Source organism: Pan paniscus, chromosome 6 (genome assembly GCF_029289425.2).
Source record: "Pan paniscus chromosome 6, NHGRI_mPanPan1-v2.0_pri, whole genome shotgun sequence".
NCBI classification, from domain to species: Eukaryota; Metazoa; Chordata; class Mammalia; order Primates; family Hominidae; genus Pan; species Pan paniscus.
This window is the reverse complement of record NC_073255.2, coordinates 60240112-60258680: the sequence shown is the minus strand read 5'-3', so window position 1 is coordinate 60258680 and position 18569 is coordinate 60240112. Positions and strand designations below refer to the sequence as shown.

The window sequence follows — 18569 nt, the reverse complement described above, 5'->3', positions numbered from 1 at the left end:
GACGATTCCAGAAGCAACTCGAAATGCCTGCTCTATCCTGAACAAAAAACCCTGGCTCTAAAATGGCTCTCAGCAGCAGCTGCTGGCTCCCCTGGCCCCAGCTGGGAAACAGCTTCAGCCCTGCCTGGGGCGCCGCCTCTCACCGCAGCCCCTCCACAGCTGCTGCTGCTGCTTGGCAGCCTCTCCACCTTCCCAGCCCCTGGCCCTCAGCCCTCCCTGTGCTCTCCTCTGAGCTCCTTGACCCTTTCTTCTTAGACCTCTTCAATGGGTGTTTCCATATCGTTTTAATAAACTTCCCTTTTGTGCCTAAGCTAACATAATTTGAAGGGTCATTTGTACACTAAGAATCATAAGTAATAAACATGAGGAGTATCAAGTTCAGCACACGTAAAAAGAAACTCACTCTGCCTTTCCCCTCCCAATCTGCTCACTCTTAGCTTGTTTGATGGCCCATCTACCCAGTTTTCCGAGTCAGACAACAGAAAGACCTTCAGATATTTCCATCTTCTCCACATTTAAAAACATGCGTTAAATTCTGTGGGCTTTACATCATAGGTGTTTCTAAATGTCTCATTTTTTTATCCCAACCTATGCTTTGGTTTATGACTCAACATTTCTTGCATTAATTACTAAACCACTATTTGGGGAAACCCAAGCCCGCCTCATTCTTCCTACTGGGACTACAGCAATCTTTCCAAAAGAGGAGTCTGAATATGGATTCCAAACCCTTCCATGAGCCCCCATCTTCCAAATCAGTATCCAGTGCTAGCTGATTATTAAAATTACTGGGGGAGCTTGAAAAATATTAGTGCTGAGGCTTCCTCATTTAACTGGTCTAGAGTGAGGTCCAGGCATGATTTGAAAGCTTCCCAGTGGTACAAGGTTGAGAACTCCTGGCTACAGGGAAGAACTAACTTTCTTTGGCCTCTACCCACCTGTCTGACTTTTACCTTTGGCCACACATTTCCTTCCCTTTGCATCCCAAAGGCTGAAGTGCTTACGGAGTCAGGAACACACAGAGCTGGTTCGTGCTCTGCAGCTCTGCCCAAGCTATTCTCCTTATCAGAACTGCATTCCACCTCTGCAGGCCACCCCTGCCTGGCCCACCTGAAAAACCCCTCATCTTTAAAAAACTGGCTGCGTCTCACCCCTCCTGCGGTCTTCTCGCATTGCCCATATTTGCATAATCATCTACCATCATCACATCACCAAGGCTGGCCCAGGCCTGCGGAATCTGGCTGCTCCCCGCTCGCTGGCTCCTGTTTTGCCCCATCCCCCGTGCTCCAGCCACAGTGTAGTTCACACAGGCCCTGGGTGCTCACACCTCCGGGCCTTTGGAACAGCAGTTTCTTCTCCTTTTCACATCTTTCCTCATCCCCCTTTGCTTAATTTCGAGCTGTCCCTCAGGTCTTGGCTGAGACATCCCTTGCTGACCTGCCATGCCAAGTTGGGCCCTGCCCTCTTTGTTTCCACAGCCTCCTGCATGCTTCCATCAGTGGGGGAGCCACAGATGTGTGTGCATTTTCCAGCGCACCAACAAGGTAGGGCCCATTCCACTGGGGTTGAGAAGTCTTCAGAAAGTAATAGATGTTCAAAAAGTATAAAGAACATATCAGCCGCAATGCCTCCATCTAACAGGGGTCACTGTAAACACTTTAGTGTATTTTCTTCCAATCTTTTTTCTGTGTGCACACAACTACATTTTGTGAAATGTGTACATAATAAAACTACTAGCAAACATTTACTGAGTCTTGCTCTATGCCATTCATCTTCACATGTCCAGTGCATGTTTACTGAGTTTCTACTCGGTGCTATGCACTGCTCCAAGTACTAGTGTAGAATAGTGACCCAGACAGACAAGATCAAGAAGCTTATGTTCTACCAGCCTACACACTCAAGAAACAAGCCAAAACATACAATGAGCAACTGAGTGATCATCCACTTGGGGGGTCTCAAAGATCCCTCCAAGAATGTCACAATTCAGATCAGCATGGCAAGGAGCTGAAGGAAGAGTGCTCCTGAAGGGAACAGTTAACGACAGGTCCAGCGGAAACAAGAGTGACACACTCCGTTCTTAGAGAGGGCAACATGGCTGTATTATGGCGGGCTAGAGGGCAGGGTAAGGCGAGGAGATCGGGCAGAGACACAGAGAGGGGCCAAGGTGCACAGGGCTCTGTCAACCCAGCGGAGGAGCATAGGCTCCATCTGCAGTCAATGGGAAGCCGTGGAGGGTTTTGGCAGGACGATTACAAACAATCTGCACATTAGCTCAGTTCTGCTTGGAACATCCTTAGGAGGTGGGTAGTATTTTTTTTCTGTCTGTACAAATGAGGAAACTGAGGCTTGAAGAAGAGACATATCCAAACTCATAAAGCCAATAAATGGCACAGGTGGTAATTCTCATCACGTAGTGACTCCAGGACACATATTCTTCAGAAGCCATTGACATTTGTCCTCTCCATTCTATAGACAGGGACACTGTGGCCCAGAGAAACCACGGATAAGGCTGTGCCAGAAGAAAAAGAGGAAGCTACAGAACTGGGAGAAACAGGTTAAAAGAAGGAACAGGAGTTGTACTTCTGGACTCTGGATTCTGTGCACACTCGGGGTTGTTCAGAAGCAGTTCCAACAGAGCCACCCTCACCTTGCAAGCTCGGTAGAGGTACTTCTTATCCTGCGTGAGACGGTAAAGGGACAGGAAGGAATAGCCGTTGCCAGCAGTCCCATGGCATATCCCGTAGCCCTTCCGCAGCAAACCTCGCTGCCAAATCACATCGCTACACTCCATGGCCTCTTTCAAGTACTTCTCCTCCTTAAAGACCTGGGCAAATTAAAAACAAAGCAGTGTTAAAAAGACGGTTTCACGACGAGTTGGCAAAATACTTTCCCTTTCTGGTTAGAATATGGCATGATATTAGGAAAACTGAAATGGCACTGGGGGTGAAAGACAGACAAACAAACAAACACCAGCAACATGGTACACAGAATCTCGCAATCTCAATCCATTAGCCCAGCGGTCTCCAACCTTTTTGGCACCAGCGACTGGTTTTGTGGAACCATTTTTCAATGGCCAGGAAGGTGAGTGGGGGATGGTTTCGGGATGAAACTGTTCCACCTCAGATCATCAGGCATTAGTTAGATTCTCATAAGGAGCGCGCAACCTAGATCCCTCGCATAAGCAGTTCACGATACGGTTCGCTCTCCTGCGAGAATCTAACGTGGCCGCTGATCTGACAGGTGGCAGAGCTCAGACAGTAATGCAAGTGATGGGGAGCGACTGTAAATACAGTTGAAGCTTCGCTTGCTCGCTGCTGCTCACCTCCTGCTGTGCAGCCCAGTCCCTAACAGGCCACGGACCAGTACCAATTCACAGCCTGGGGGTGGGGACCCCTGCATTAGCCTATTCCCCTTGTCCTCCTTCTGTTTCACGGTTTTACTAAAGTAATGCTAAAATTTAGTTTTTAAAATTAAAATTAAAGCTGCCATATCTTTTTGGTAAGATGTTTTCCTTGTTTCTTGGCACATACATCCCATAGCTCTAAAACTTCTGCTCTTGTAGAAGGCAATCGAGAGAGTGAGGCCCTGTTAGCAGGGCAAGAGTATCCAATATACTGATCAGTACACATCAACAGGACCCGAGGACCCTGCACCACCAGGCTAGGAAGATCCATCTTCACCCATCCCAGGGAAGCTGGCACAAAGCTTTCTGGGGTCCAGGAGCAAGCACCACCTCCCTGAGTTGTTTATATGGTCAGCTGCAGAGACAGGCAGGCTCAGTGAAGGCAAGAGACGGCAAGAAGCAGCTGTGGGTTTTCACTTCCTGAGATTCCCTTGTACATTTTCTTCTTTCTCCTCACATGCCATGTACTGTTTTCCTGATCCTTTTCTCAGAGTCTGTTCTTAGTTATCCCTACCTGCTAAACTCATCACATTCCAGTGCAAATGGGTTTTGGACAATGAATCAGAGGCACAAAGGTCATCACTACTTGGGTGGCAGGTCAGGTCCCTCTACTTGTGACTGATGAGCTGGATACTCAGCCGAGAAGGGCTCTGAGGCCTCAGGAAAAAGGCGGAGGTTGGGGGGCAGGGCATGAGAACTGCGACCAGTGTCTACAGAGGGCACAGCGGGAAACAGAGGCACAGCAAATCACCAGGGAGATTAAATGTTCCCAAAGTTAGGCTGTTAGGGAATCAGACGCAGGACACCCTCTATCAGTCACAAAGGCTGCTAAGATGTGGGCTCTGGGGTCAGACAGCCTGAGCTGAGTCCCTACTGTCACCTTTTAACTGTGTGACCTTGGATAAGTCACTGAAAGTCTATGTCTTAGTTTTCTCAACTATAAAGGGATGACATTCCTTCACCTCAGTGGCTTGCTATGAAGATTAAAATGTGATCACATCCATGGAGCTCCTGGAACAGTGCCTGGCACATGGGAAGTGCTAGCTATTTCCTGGCTATGATTAACCATTACTCTTTCTACGGTATTGTGCCGGCACACACACTTCATCCTGTCACTTGCATCTTAAGCCTCTGAAAATGAACTGTAAAGGAAAACATGTTTTCCCATCCTAAGGAAATATTTGGTCAAAGCTAATGGGTGAGAAGATATTGTTTGAGAGGCTGTGTTCTGAAATCACACAGTGAGGCCAGCCCTAAAGTGAGCCGGAGCTGCCCCTGCTGGTGGGAGCCTGGGTGAGTGATGGTCCACAGGGAAACCGAACAGGGTTCCTTTATGCCGTCCCTGCGCCTGCGAGGCTGAGGCTGCTAGAGCCATGCCCACAATGCAGCCTGCACTGCTGCTTCTCAGCACCAGCAGCCTACCATGCCCGCTCCTGCCACCACATACACTCATGCTCTAAGCAAACAGCTACTTCTAACAGCGAGACATCCAAGAATTCAGAACTATAGAAAAAAGCTCCTGGACTTAATCACAGATACATCTTCTCCACATTGTATTACAGCAATCATACATGGGCTACAAAATCCACGTACTTATCCACATTACCTCCCCCAAATGGCAAGTTTCCCTGGGCAGTACAGGACAGAAAGTGTGGAAAGACAGCACAATGCAAAGGAAAACCCGAGGGCTCTGGAGTCAGAGGCAGGGCTAGAGTCCCTGTTCCACCACGGCAGACTGTGACTCCCGGCCAGCTGCCGCACCCGACCTGGGCCTGTGCGCCCATGCTACAAAACAGATGGATCCCAAGATGACCCAAACGTCAGAAATAGGGACAAGGGTTTTAGGCAGTTATTAGAAATATCTTCAAAGATGAAAAGGGAACTATACTCATCATCAGTGAACCCTCAGAAGAGAAAGGGAGAATAAGACAGAAACAAAGGGATATTCTGGACCTAGAAAACATCAATAGGTAAAATTACAAAACTCACTGGGTGGGTTTAAGAGCAGGCTGGACATAACAGAAGAAATCATGAATGAATACAAAACCAGGGAAATAGCAATCATCTGATCCGAATTACAGAGAAGAACGAGAAATCTGGAAAACAAAAGCCTCAGGAACCTGTAGGAAAAGAGTGGCCAGTCACCCCAGTGTACTAAAAGATACACATTTACAAATTCAAGTTCAAAGGATCTTAAGCACGATAAATACAAATACATCTAGGCATGTAACAGTTAAACTATTGAAAACCCAAAATTAAGAGGAAACTGTGAAAGCCTCTAGAGAAAAAGCACATGTTCCATACAAGAGAATAGTGCAAAGAATGACCTTGAAAGAACAGAGGTGGACGACGACGGAACACTGCCTTTAAAGCACCGAAAAGAAAAAAAAGTCAACCCAGAATTCCACACCCAGCAAAACTGTATTTAAGAATAAAGGTGAAATAAAAACAAATTTAAGACAAATGAAAATCAATTTGTTGTCACCAAACCTATGCTAAGTAAAATTCTACAGGATGAAAGAAATAATACCAGATAGAAATCAGGATCTTCAGGAAGAAACAAAGACCACTAAAAATGGGAAATACATAAATAAATATCAAAACTATCTTTTTTGCTTGTATCAATTCAAATAAAATATGCAGGGCTATTTAAAGCAAAATTTCTGGCCAGCCCCTATGGTAGTTCACACCTGTAATCCCAGCACTTTAGGAGGCTGAAGCAGAAGGATCACTTGAGCCCAGGAGTTCGAGACTAGCCTGGGCAACATAGTGAGGACCCTGTCTCTTCAAAAACAATTTTTTAAATTAAAAATAAAGCAAAAATTCTAACATTGTATTAGTGGTTTACAACATTCATAGATTTTACAAATATGGCAGATAGAGTGCAAAGCTCTGGAGTAAGCAGAACCACCTGCCTATGAGTTTCTTACAGTTTATGCGAAGTGGCTCAGTGTTAACTCTAAGGAGATTATGAAAAGCTAAGCATATATATTGCAACCCCTATAGCATTAGTAAAAAAAATATGCAAATAGATACAGTTAAAGAGTTAACAGAGGCCCAGGCACGGTGGCGCTCACACCTGTAATCCCAGCACTTAGGGAGGCCGAGGCTGGCAGATTACCTGAGGTCAGGAGTTTGAGACCAGCCTGGCCAACACGGTGAAACCCTGTCTCTACTAAAAATACAAAAATTAGCCAGCTGGGCATGGTGGCACGTGCCTGTAGTCCCAGCTACTCAGGAGGCTGAGACAGGAGAATTGCTTGAACCCAGGAGGCGGAGGTTGCAGTAAGCTGAGATTGCACCACTGCACTCCAGCCTGGGTGACAAAGCGCCACTCCATCTCAAAAAAAAAAAAAAAAAAAAGAGTCAACAGAAAAAAGAGAATCCTAAAAAATTTCCAACTAATCTCTCTACCTCCCTAAAAAAAAAAAGGCAGGAAAGAAAAAGTAGAGGGAGGAAACACACAAAATGTAATTTTAAAAAATTTAAAATGGCAGAGCTGAATCCAACCACATCAATAATTACATTAAATATATATGAACTAATTCCAACTAAAACACTGAGATTATTAGACTAGCTATAACACAAGTCCCATACAGGTTGAAAGCAAAAAGATGTGTCATGCAAACAGTAATTATAAAATGCTGGAGCAGCTGCATTAATATCAGACAAAGTAGACTTCAAGATAAAGAATATTACCAGAGATAAAAGGAACATTCCATGATGATAAAAGAGTCAATTCATTAGGAAAACATAACCATCATAAACATGTATTAGAACAGAGCCTCAAAATACATGAAGCAAACACTAAGAAAATTAAAGAGAAGAAAATAAACAGTTGGGAGACTGTAAAACTCCTCCTCCCATGACTGAGTAAACAAACAGCCGAAACAAATATGTAAGGCAAATCTGTGAGGGTCAGCACACTACAAGCCCACACAGTCTGATCTGTAAACGAAGTTCCCTGGAGTGTGGTCATGATGGTTCATTCACACACTGGCTGTGGCTGCTTTTGTGCTACAATGATAGAACTGAGTGGTTGCAGAAACTGCATGGACCACAAGCCTAAAATATTTACTATCTGGGTCATTACAGGAAGTTCGCTGACCTCTGTAATTGAAGATCTGAACAATACATCCAACCATTGGCCTAACTGACATTTCTAGCACACTATGCCTGACAACTAGACCATTCAAACGCACGTGGGACATTCGTCAAGACAGACTAAATACTGGGCCATAAAATACATCTAAGTAAATTTTAAAATGTTAAATCGTACATAATATGTTCTGTAACAACAATGGAATTAAATCGGAAATCGATGAAAATATCCACACAATTCTCAAATATCTGAAAAACACACAACCCACTTCTAAATAACCCATGAATCAAAAGAGAAATCATAAGGGTAATTAGGGAATATCTAAAACTAAATGAAAATGAAAACAAGACATAAAATATTTGGGAACAGAGCTAAAATAGTGCTTAGAGGAAAATGTAAAGCTTTAAATGCCTGTATTAGAAAAAAAGAAAGGTACAAAACCTAAGATTCCACTTTAAAAAGTTAGAAAAGAGCAAAGTAAATCTAAAGTCCATAGAAAGAAATTTTATTTATTTTTTATTTTTTATGTTTTTTTTGAGACAGGGTCTGACTCTGTCACCTAGGCTAGAGTGCAGTGGCACCACCATGCCCAGATAATTTTGGATTTTTTGTAGAGATGAGGTCTCACTATGTTGCCCAGGTTGGTCTTGAACTTGTGGCCTCAAGCTATCCTCCACCTTGGCCTCCAAAAGTGCTGGAATTATAGAAGTGAGCCACTGGGCCCAGAACCATAGAAGGAAGTTTTAAAAAGAAAAGAAGAAAAATCAATGAAATAGAAAATAGATAAAGCTACAATTTATGTTTATTTCTTTGAAAGAGCAATACAACTTTGATACAGCTGCTATCTAGACTGATGAAAGAGAGAGAGAAAACATAAATTACTAATATCAAGAATAAAAGAGAGGCCAGAGTGGTGGCTCACACCTGTAATCCCAGCACTTTGGGAGGCCGAAGCAGGCGGATCACCTGAGGTCAGGAGTTCGAGACCAGCCTGGCCTACATGGTGAAACCCTGTCTCTACTAAAAACACAAAAATTAGTCAGGCGTGGTACCTCGTGTCTGTAATCGCGACTACATGGAAGGCTGCAGCAGGAGAATTGCCTGAACCCGGGAGGCGGAGGTTGCAGTGAGCCAAGATCGTGCCACTGCACTCCAGCCTGGGAGAAACAGCAAGATTCTATCTCAAAAAAAAAAAAAAAAAAGGAAAAGAATAAAAGAGAAACTATCACTTCAGACCTTACTAAACATTAAAAAAGAGAGATATGAATAACATTATGCCAATAAATTTGACAACTTAGATAAAATGAGAAAACATATTGAAAAACACAATTAACAAAACTGATGCAAAATGATTCTATTAATGAAATTGAATTCATAATAAAAAATTTTCCCACAAACATTTAAGCAAGTAATAACACCAATTGTACACAAAATCTTTCTGAAAATAAGAGAAAACACTTTCCAACTCATGTACGTGACCAGCATAATCCTGATACCTGATTCCTAATAAAAACAAAGATTTTATAGAAAAAGAAAATATGTACTAAGAAACATAAAAATCTTTAACAAAATATTAGCAGACCAAATGTAGCAATATTAATAAAAAGAAAAGGATAAAAATCATGCCCAAGTGAGGTTTATACTAGGAATGCAAGGTTGACTCAACTTTTAAAAACCAATCAATACAAAATCACCATATTAATAAAACAAAAGAGGAAAACCATAGGAGTGTTTGAATAAATCCAGGAAAAAAAAATGACAAAATTCAACATCCCTTCATGATAACCAGTAATAAAAGGAAACTTCTTCAATCTGATAAAAGCCATCTAAGAAAAACAGTTAAAAGTATATTTGATGGGGAAATATTTAATATTTTTTTCTATGATTGTGAATAAAGCAAAGATGTCCACTCTGACCACTTCTATTCAATATTATACTATAGCTCCTAACCAATGTAATAAAAGAGGTAAAGGAAATAAAAGGCACAGAGGTTGGAAAGGAAGAAGAAAACTCACAGATACAATATGTGTACACAGAAAATCCTAAGTAATGTATAAAAAGCTACCAGAACTGATACGTGAATTTAGCACAGAATATAAAGTCAATATACAAAAAGCAGCTGTGGCCAGTTACAGTGGCTCAAGCCTGTAATCCCAGCACTTTGGGAGGCCGAGGTGGGTAGATCCCTTGAACTTGGGAGTTTGAGACCAGCCTGGTCAATATGGCGAAACCCCATCTCTACAAAAAAATACAAAAATTAGCCAGGCATGGTGGTGCACACCTGTAATCCCAGCTACTCAGCTAAGTCAGGAGGATATCTTGAGCCTGGGGAGGTAGAGGCTGCAGTGAGCCGTGATCACACCACTGCACTTCAGCCTGGGTAACAGAGTGAGACTCTATGTCTCCAAAAAAAAAAACGCAATTGTATTTCTATATACTGGCAATACATAATTGGAAAATGTAAATAAATAACATATCTAGGAATAAGTTTAACAGAAGATGTGTTAAGACCTGTGCAGCAAAAACTATAAAGCACTATTGACAGAAATTAAAGAAAATATAAATGGAGAGATATACCACATTTGCGAGCAGAAGGACTCAACATTATTAAGATGTCAGTTCTGGCCAGGCACAGTGGCTCATGCCTGTAATCCTAGCATTTTGGGAGGCCAAGGTGGGCAGATCACTTGAGCTCAGGAGTTTGACACCAGCCTGGCGAACATGGTGAAATCCCCGTCTCTACTAAAAATACAAAAACTAGCCGGGTATGGTGGTGGGCACCTGTAATCCCAGCTACTCAGGAGGCTGAGGCAGGAGAATTGCTTGAACCTGCGAGGCGGAGGTTGCAGTAAGCCAAGATCACACCTACTCCAGCCTGGGCGACCAAGCAAGACTCCATCTCAAAAAAAAAGATGTCAGTTAGTTCTACCCAAGTGGATCTAGAGATTCAATGATTCAATGCACTCTGACTCATAACTCCAATAGGCTCCATTTTTAGAAGCTGACAAATGGACTCTAAAACTTTTATGAAAATACAAAGGACTTGGAATATTCAAAGTGATTCTGAAAAAGAACAAAGTGAGGTCTTAAGTTACCTGATCTCAAAACTTACAATAAATGCAGAATAAGAAAAACAACGTGGTAATATCATGTAGGTAAACAGGCCAAAGTAACTGAATAGAGTCCAGAAACAGACCCAGGCTTATTAGGTCATTTGATTTTTGATAGAGGAACCAAAATCAATCAAATGGGAAAAATAAATGTCTTTTCCACAAAAGGTATGGGAAAAATCAGATATCCCTATGGTTAAAAAAAAACACCTCAGGCTGGGCACGGTGGCTCACACCTGTAATCCCAGCACTTTGGGAGGCCGAGGTGGGCAGATCATGAGGTTAGGAGATAGAGACCATCCCGGCTAACACAGTGAAACCCCATCTCTACTAAAAATACAAAAAATTAGCCAGGCGTGGTGACAGGCGCCTGTAGTCCCAGCTACTCGGGAGGCTGAAGCAGGACAATGGTGTGAACCTGGGAGGCGGAGCTTGTAGTGAGCAGAGATCGTGCCACTGCACTCCAGCCTGGGCGACAGAGTGAGACTCTGTCTCAAAAAAAAAAAAAAAAAAAAAAAAAACCACCTCGTTTGTTACCTCATGTAATATACAAAACTTAATTTGAGATAAATCACAGGCCTAAAGGTAAAATCTAAAACAATAAAGATTAAAGGAGAGTATTATCTATATAACCTGAGGGTAGATAAGGTTTCTTAGACAAAACACAGACAGTAATTATCATAAAAAGAAAACATTGAAAAATAGATTTTATCAAAATTTAAAACTCTATTAGTCAAAAGATACCATAAAGAATATGATTAGGCAAACTACAGACAGGGAGAAATTATTTGTACGATATATATCTGACAGAGGGACTTTAACCAGAATATATAAAGAATTCTTCCAAAAATAAAATAAAATAAAACAATGTAGGTAAAACACACGAAGAGACAGGCTGGGCACAGTGGCTCACACCTATAATTCCAGCACTTTGGGAGACCAAGACAGGAAGATTGCTTGAGTCCACGAGTTCGAAACCAGCCTGGGCAAAAAACAAGACCCCTACAAAAATAAAAAGATTTAGCCAGGTGTGGTGACACGTGCCTGTAGTCCCCAGCTACTTGGAAGGTTGAAGTGGGAGGATCACCTGAGCCCTGAAGGTCGAGGCTACAGTGAGCCAAGATCCACCACTGCACTCCAGCCTGGGTGACAGTGCAAGACCCTGTCTCAAAAAATAAGAAGAAGAAGAAGAAGAAGATATGAAGAGACAGTCAACAAAGGAAGATACACAATTGGCCCATGAGCACATGCAACATTAATCAACCCTGGTCAATCAGGAAGATACAAATAAAACCACAATGAAATACCCACCAAAATAATTAAAATTAAAAAGACTTTCAACATCAAGTGTTGGCAGATGCAGAACAACCAGAACTTGTGGAAAAAGTGGCAATTTCTAAAACTAAACATACACCTACCCTCCGATCCAGTAATTCTACTCCTAGATATTAACCCAAAAGAAATGAAGACATGTGTCTCTAGACAGACCTGTGCAAGAATGTTCATAGCAGCTTGTTCCTAATAGCCAAAACCTGGAAACCGATGAAAAACAATGATAAACTGGCCGCACACAGTGGCTCATGCCCGTAATCCCAGCAGTTTTGGAGGCCAAGGCAGGCAGATCACCTAAGGTCAGGAGTTCAAGACCAGCCTGGGCAACATGGTGAAACCCCGTCTCTACTAAAAATACAAAAAATTAGCCGGGCATGGTGACGTGTGCCTGTAATCCCAGCTACTTGGGAGGCTAACACATGAGAACCACCTGAACCCAGGAGGCAAAGGTTGTAGTGAGCCAAAACTGCGCCACTGCACACTCCAGCCTGGGGGACAGAGCGACACTGTGTCTCAAAAAAAAAAAAAAAAAAAAGAAAGAAAGAAAGAAAGAAAGAAAAACAATGATAAACTATGGTACATTTATTTAAGTGATGCTTAAAATTAGGAAGGTATCAGAATCTTGAGTAAGGAGGAAAAAAAGTATAGCTTAAAAAAACTTTTCAAGTAATTCTGATACCCCTAGAAAAACATTCCATGTTTCAAATAACCAACTTGCAAACAAGCTTCGGGAACAGAATTTGTATGAAAGCATTTTCTGACATATATACAATAGTTGGCCACCAGGGGGCACTCCCAATGCAGTTCTATCTGGGGCTTCCCAGGGCAGGCGTGTGGGCACAAGCAGTGATGCTGTGGCTGCTGCCAGATTCAGTTCAGCATCTAAGGACTGCACTCGTGTCACCCTGGTGGGGGTATTATATGCTTTTTTTGGACATTGCATTTACCTTTCCAAATACAATCTCATTTAACAAATGTATTTGTTTACAGTGGCTAAACCCACACAAATTCCTAATGCCCTAGAACTCAAAACGTGAATAGAAGGAAGAATTTGCCACCATTACCCATGATTTTTTGTCAGATGTAATTTGTTAGAAAATCATTCACAATTAATAAAATTCCTAATACAATGTAGAATATTGTTAAAACCTTGCCTTTTTCTTTTCTTTTCTTTTTTTTTTTTTTTGAGGTAGGGTCTTGCTGTGTCACCCAGGCTGGAGTGCAGTGGCATGATCATAGCTCACTGCAACCTCCGCCTCCCAGGCTCAAACCATCCTTCCACCTCAGCCTCCTAGGTACCTGGGACTACAGGTGCGTGCCACCACACCCAGATAATTTTTGTATTTTTTTTTAGTAGAGACATGGTTTCGCCATGTTGCCCAGGCTGATCTCCAACTCCTGGGCTCAAGCAACCCTCCTGCCTTGGCCTCCCAAAGTGCTGGGATTACAGGTGTGAGCCACAGTGTCTGGCCAAACCTTTACATTTTAAGGCCATCTAAAATACCACATAACTTTAAATTAACAAGTAATACACGTTCCTACACAGAAGAGTATATACCCTACTAAATACTAACACATGATGAGCATCTACAGGGAGGGAAAATAAATTTTGTGAGTCTGGACTGAACTTACAGTTTTCTTTGTAAAGGATAATTAATAATATTTTTTCAAGTACTTGAACACTTTACACCTTCATAAGCATGCCTGAACAACTTAGGACTTCATATGCCAGGAGAAGAAAATGTTAGAGCTTGTTATTACATAAAACTTGAACATTTCCTACCTAATTTTAAGAGACAGCTTTAATAAATGGAGGCCCTCTCAATTTAACTGTAACTTGAGAGAAAACAGTGTAGAGCTGTACTTCCCTAGTTTTGCCTCCCCGACTGAACCCCCTGCCTTAGTCAAACACAAACCTCGCCCTCTGCTCAGAGACGCAAACAGATGTGCAGACTCCACGGCGCAGGGTCTGTTTCTCCGCTGGCAGAGAGCTTTAGTCTACACTTATTTTCTGTAGTTTATACTATGAAGAAGATGTATTTTTACCCCCAATTCTAAGACCATATTACATATGCTTTTTCCTTTTTAAATTTTTCATTGATATATAATAATTGTACATATTTATGGGTGCATGTGATATACATGCATACAATGTGTAATGATGTATTCAGGATGTCCATTACCTTGAACATTTATATTTATGCTGGGAACATTTCAAATCTTCTCTTCTAGCTATTCTGAAATATAAAATATATATGCTTTTTCAAATTACCACTGATGCCTTCCTACCCCCAGAAGATTCTGATATTCCTCCTCGTTCCTCATGTTCAAGAATCTTAATGTAGAGGACAGAATTAAGTTTTAAAGACTAAGTATGGGATCTTGACATCTTTGGCTCTATGCTTTCTGGAGGAGAGAAATTTGTTTTGGAACCAGCAGGGCAAAGCAAGGTGTCTGAATGGTATTCTGTGCAGAAGCCCTGCTAGGAGGAGCTGGCCGCAGCCACCTGCAGCCCGTCAGTGGCAGAGCCGTGCTGGCTTGCTCCCAAGTGGCCAGCAGTGGTGAAAACAGATGGTGGCCACTGTCTGCAGAACTCATGAAAATGGAACTGCCCAGGAGGAAGGGTCCCCACAGGACAGCCTGGTTCCTGGCACCTGCTTGCTCTCCACAGGGCTCAGTTGAAACACAGTGGAAAAGCACACCTGGCAGCAGAGATCAGCCACCGGGAACACCCAGCTGTGTCGGCTGAGCCTCTTTAAAGTGAAGGGAAAAGGAGTTTGACAAAAAGGAGCTTCCACATTTTAGCAATTATATATTTGTTTTAAAAGTATCAGAGGGCCCCTGTCTGTACAGTCAATATTGTGCTCACACGTTATTGTTGGACATTTGTATCACAGATGTCCCTCTATGACACTGAAGTTATAACTGCTCCAAAACTCTAAAAAAGGGAGGCAGTGATTTGAACAGAATTATGTTTTAATGTAAAAGTGAGGGTACTGTTAGGAAGATGCATCTTATTTTCAAAAAATACATTTCATTGTGTTTCACTGACCAAATGTCGTAACTTTCTGAGTTGTTTTCTTGAATGATCATATCTTATATATGATTTGATATTTTGGTATTGTTGTAGGAGGACTAAAAATTTCTGAGAAATTAGCCTAAATCATGAGAGATAATTCCCCACAATTTTCCTAAGTAATTTATTACAGTAGCTGTAAAGAAAAAATAAAATTGACTCAGGTATCAGTTCTTATTATTTCCGGGTAGAAATATGAGTTCCACTCCATTAATTCCACCTATCTATCCTAAACAAAGAGAACTTGCCAAAATACTGTGTTGAACAGAGCAATCATTGTGTTACAGCTATATACTCTGATGTATGAGCAACAATCTCCAACATCAATTATTACAAACACAGATGTGTTAAATACAAAATAAAATTATAAAAGAAGCATCACTTCAACTTAAATGATAAATCTTAAATGATAAATCTTAGTCCAGGACAGAAATCAATAGCGCTCTTAATATTATGCCCAAATATATTTAAAGCCTACTAGAATTAATCAGTGAAGGTTCAGCCAATTTTCCTATAGTACCCCAGACGTATACAAATTTGAGTACCACTATGTCTTGAGAATAACATAACAATTTTAAACTCAAAAGTTCTTGGACAATCATAATCCAGCAATAAAGGCTTATTCAAGCAAGAAAATAAAATTATGTGAAAATGAACAAAAAAGCACTTTGGTTATAATCCTGTCCACTACCTTACTGGATATCCATACTCATTAGAATGAAAATCATCTCACCACTGCTCTGTCATCTAGGTTTTCTTTTACACATGAATATAAAGCCTGTTAACACACACAATCACACACATACACACACACAGACTTGCAGCACTAATGACAGTGGTGATGAGTGGTAAAATACAGAGACTTTATTTTGTAAAAACAATCATTCTAAAAGGTTTTTAGTGTACAGTCAAATGGCCTTACCAAAGCAAGACCCAAAACCTGACAGGGAAACCTGGCTCCCCACACAGGGGACGGCCGTGACGGCGGAAGCACTGACCTTGTACGCCTGCATGAGCATGTGGATGACCCCCGGGGCGCCGTGGCACCAGTGCACCAGCCGGTCTGTTTCATTGCTTAATGATGATGGGTAATTCCCAGATCGGAATTTTTTGTGGCGCACATAATCAATACTGGGTTTCACCATTTCTGTCAAGGTTTCTTGGTCCACTTTTGCTGCCGGCTTTAAACAAACAAAAATAAAACACAAATTATTTTTTCTGAAGTTATTTCTTTTACATTGTATCATGGCTAACAAAACATCAATTACCTGGAAAACAAAAAAGCACATAAAATTAGAATTAATTCAACTATCTGGTTATTTAAGACTTAGGCAAAACTTGTTTCAACTGTTTGAAATCTTAGTGTTATAGTGTATTTTGTCTCTTCTTTGGTGGATTAGGACTACACTCCTAAGAGAGTAGTAAAGGAAATGATTAAATGGCAAGTGAACCTAGGAGTAGATAGGTTTTGTTTTGTTGCTTTGCTTTGTTAAAATACCAATACTTGATTTCCTTCCATGGGGCTCACACCTCCTAAAAAGCCAGGTACCCCTCTTCTCCCAAATCTATATACTGGCTTTGTTACTTGGCCAAATTATTTAACCTCAGTTTCTTTATCTCTAAAATAGAATAATCATAGCACTCAATTCCTAAGGTGTTTGTAAGGAAAAAAGGAGAAAAAAATGCATGCCTCACCCCTTCATCCAACAATTTGTGGCAATACTGCCTTTTATGAACTGAAAGCACTCATTAAATGTTACCTACTAGAATTTATTACTGAGTTTGTGTGTTAAAGTTTTACTACAGGGACTAAGACTAAAAACATAGTTGGAAAATATTTGCTAATTTTGAGGCACTGTTTTTTTTAAAAGGACTTAAATAAAAACATTCAAAGAGTCTCAAGTTACTGTACAGCTTCCCATGAAAAAACCTGGTGAGAAGAGTCAGATGGCAAGGCTGGGCTAAGTGAGCGTCTTAGGGTGGCATGCCAGCCCACATGCCATCTTAGGGTGACATGTTAATGCCACACAATGTCTTTGGGGTGACATGTTAATGCCACAAAATGACTTTAGGGTGACATGTTAATGCCACACAATGCCTCCAGAGTGACATGTTAACATCACACAACATCTCAGGGTGACATGTCACCACCACATGACATCCTTAGAATGACAGCGCCACAGAACATCTTAGGGTGACATGTTAACACCTCACATCTTTAGGGTGACACGTTAGCACATGACATCCTTAGAGTGACATGTTAATGCCACACAATGTCTTTAGGGTGACACATTCACAACACACGACATCTTTAGAGTGACAGGTTAGCACCACACAAACGTCTTAGGGTGACATATTAGCACCACAGAACGTCTCAGGGTGACATGTTAACACCACACAATGTCTTTAAAGTGACATGTTAGCACCACATAAATCCGCATATTGCTAAAGTCTGAGATAGAGAACCCGCCTCTGGCCACTGATTTTTCACTTGGCTTTAATTGCACATGTCAGGGGTGACGTAAAGTACTCTCAAAACTGAAATAAAATATTGCATTGCTTTAAATTCTCATCATTCCATAAGCACCAAAGTTTACAACATGACATCTCCTACAGAATGAAATAAAAACCTCATTTCTTCAACAAAAAGTTAATTTTATTAAAAACGAAGGAAAGCTAATTTAAGGAATATCAATACTTCTAAATTTCATTGAAATAAAACTATACTTAGTAGAAAATCTTTAGGTGTTTTTCCTGATACACACTTAGAGAATATATTAGCTTTTTAAAAACTATAGGTCATGAAGTTTATTTCCAAAAGACTACATGGTACTTTTAAAGTTACTTTCTTACAGGTAATCAATACAGAACCACTTTAAAATGTCAAAAAATGTTGAGGAGCTTATCTCAAAGACCAACAGATCATGTCGTTCCTAGGACACAACTGAGTTCCTTTTTGTTGTGGTGGTTGTTAGCTGCTTATTCATATTACCACAGTATTTCTAAACAATCAATGCATGGCTGTGCCCTGAGTTACTGATTCTAGGTTTCCCCTTGTGGCAGATGAGGGACACTTTCCTTCCTCTGATCTTCCCAAGAGAATTTCACTCTGGTCACCATTTTTAGTTTCACTCTGGTCACCATCCATAATCCTGTGTTCTTTACAGACTATACTATGCAAATATTGTTTGCTCCTGAAACAGGAAATACACTGAATTACAGATATTCTTTTACACCTTTTAGTTTTTCCTGGAGTAACTTTCTCACGTTTTATTTGCTTAGTTTTCTTTAAACCAATACCTAAGCTTTTTCATACCCACCAACAGCTCTGTAAAAAGTCTCTCGATAAGATTTTCCACATGGTCAAATCTACTATGACTTTGTTTTCCCTGGAGGCGACTCTCCATAATTGGCTGCTTTCCAGGTCTTCTGTGACACTGCTGTCCTGGGACTTGCACCTGTCAACTTCCTGGGGATTCTGCTCCCCTGTCTTGTATGGGAGCCCCTCTTCCCTGGATCTGATCCTCCTTCTTAGAGTACTCCCTTGTT

The 18569-nt window shown here is 41.3% G+C and overlaps 1 protein-coding gene across 1 annotated transcript in view; it reads right to left on the bottom strand.

Moving 5' to 3' along the window:
- The window catches only part of LANCL2 (LanC like glutathione S-transferase 2), a 66313-nt gene that overhangs the window by 5669 nt on the left and 42075 nt on the right, over nucleotides 1-18569 (bottom strand). The window contains exons 6-7 of the mRNA XM_003815820.5: nucleotides 16019-16201; nucleotides 2645-2821 (exon numbers count right to left, since the gene is read on the bottom strand). Of these exons, the coding sequence (XP_003815868.2) occupies nucleotides 2645-2821; nucleotides 16019-16201 (360 nt within the window). The remainder of the gene's footprint in view (nucleotides 1-2644; nucleotides 2822-16018; nucleotides 16202-18569) is intronic.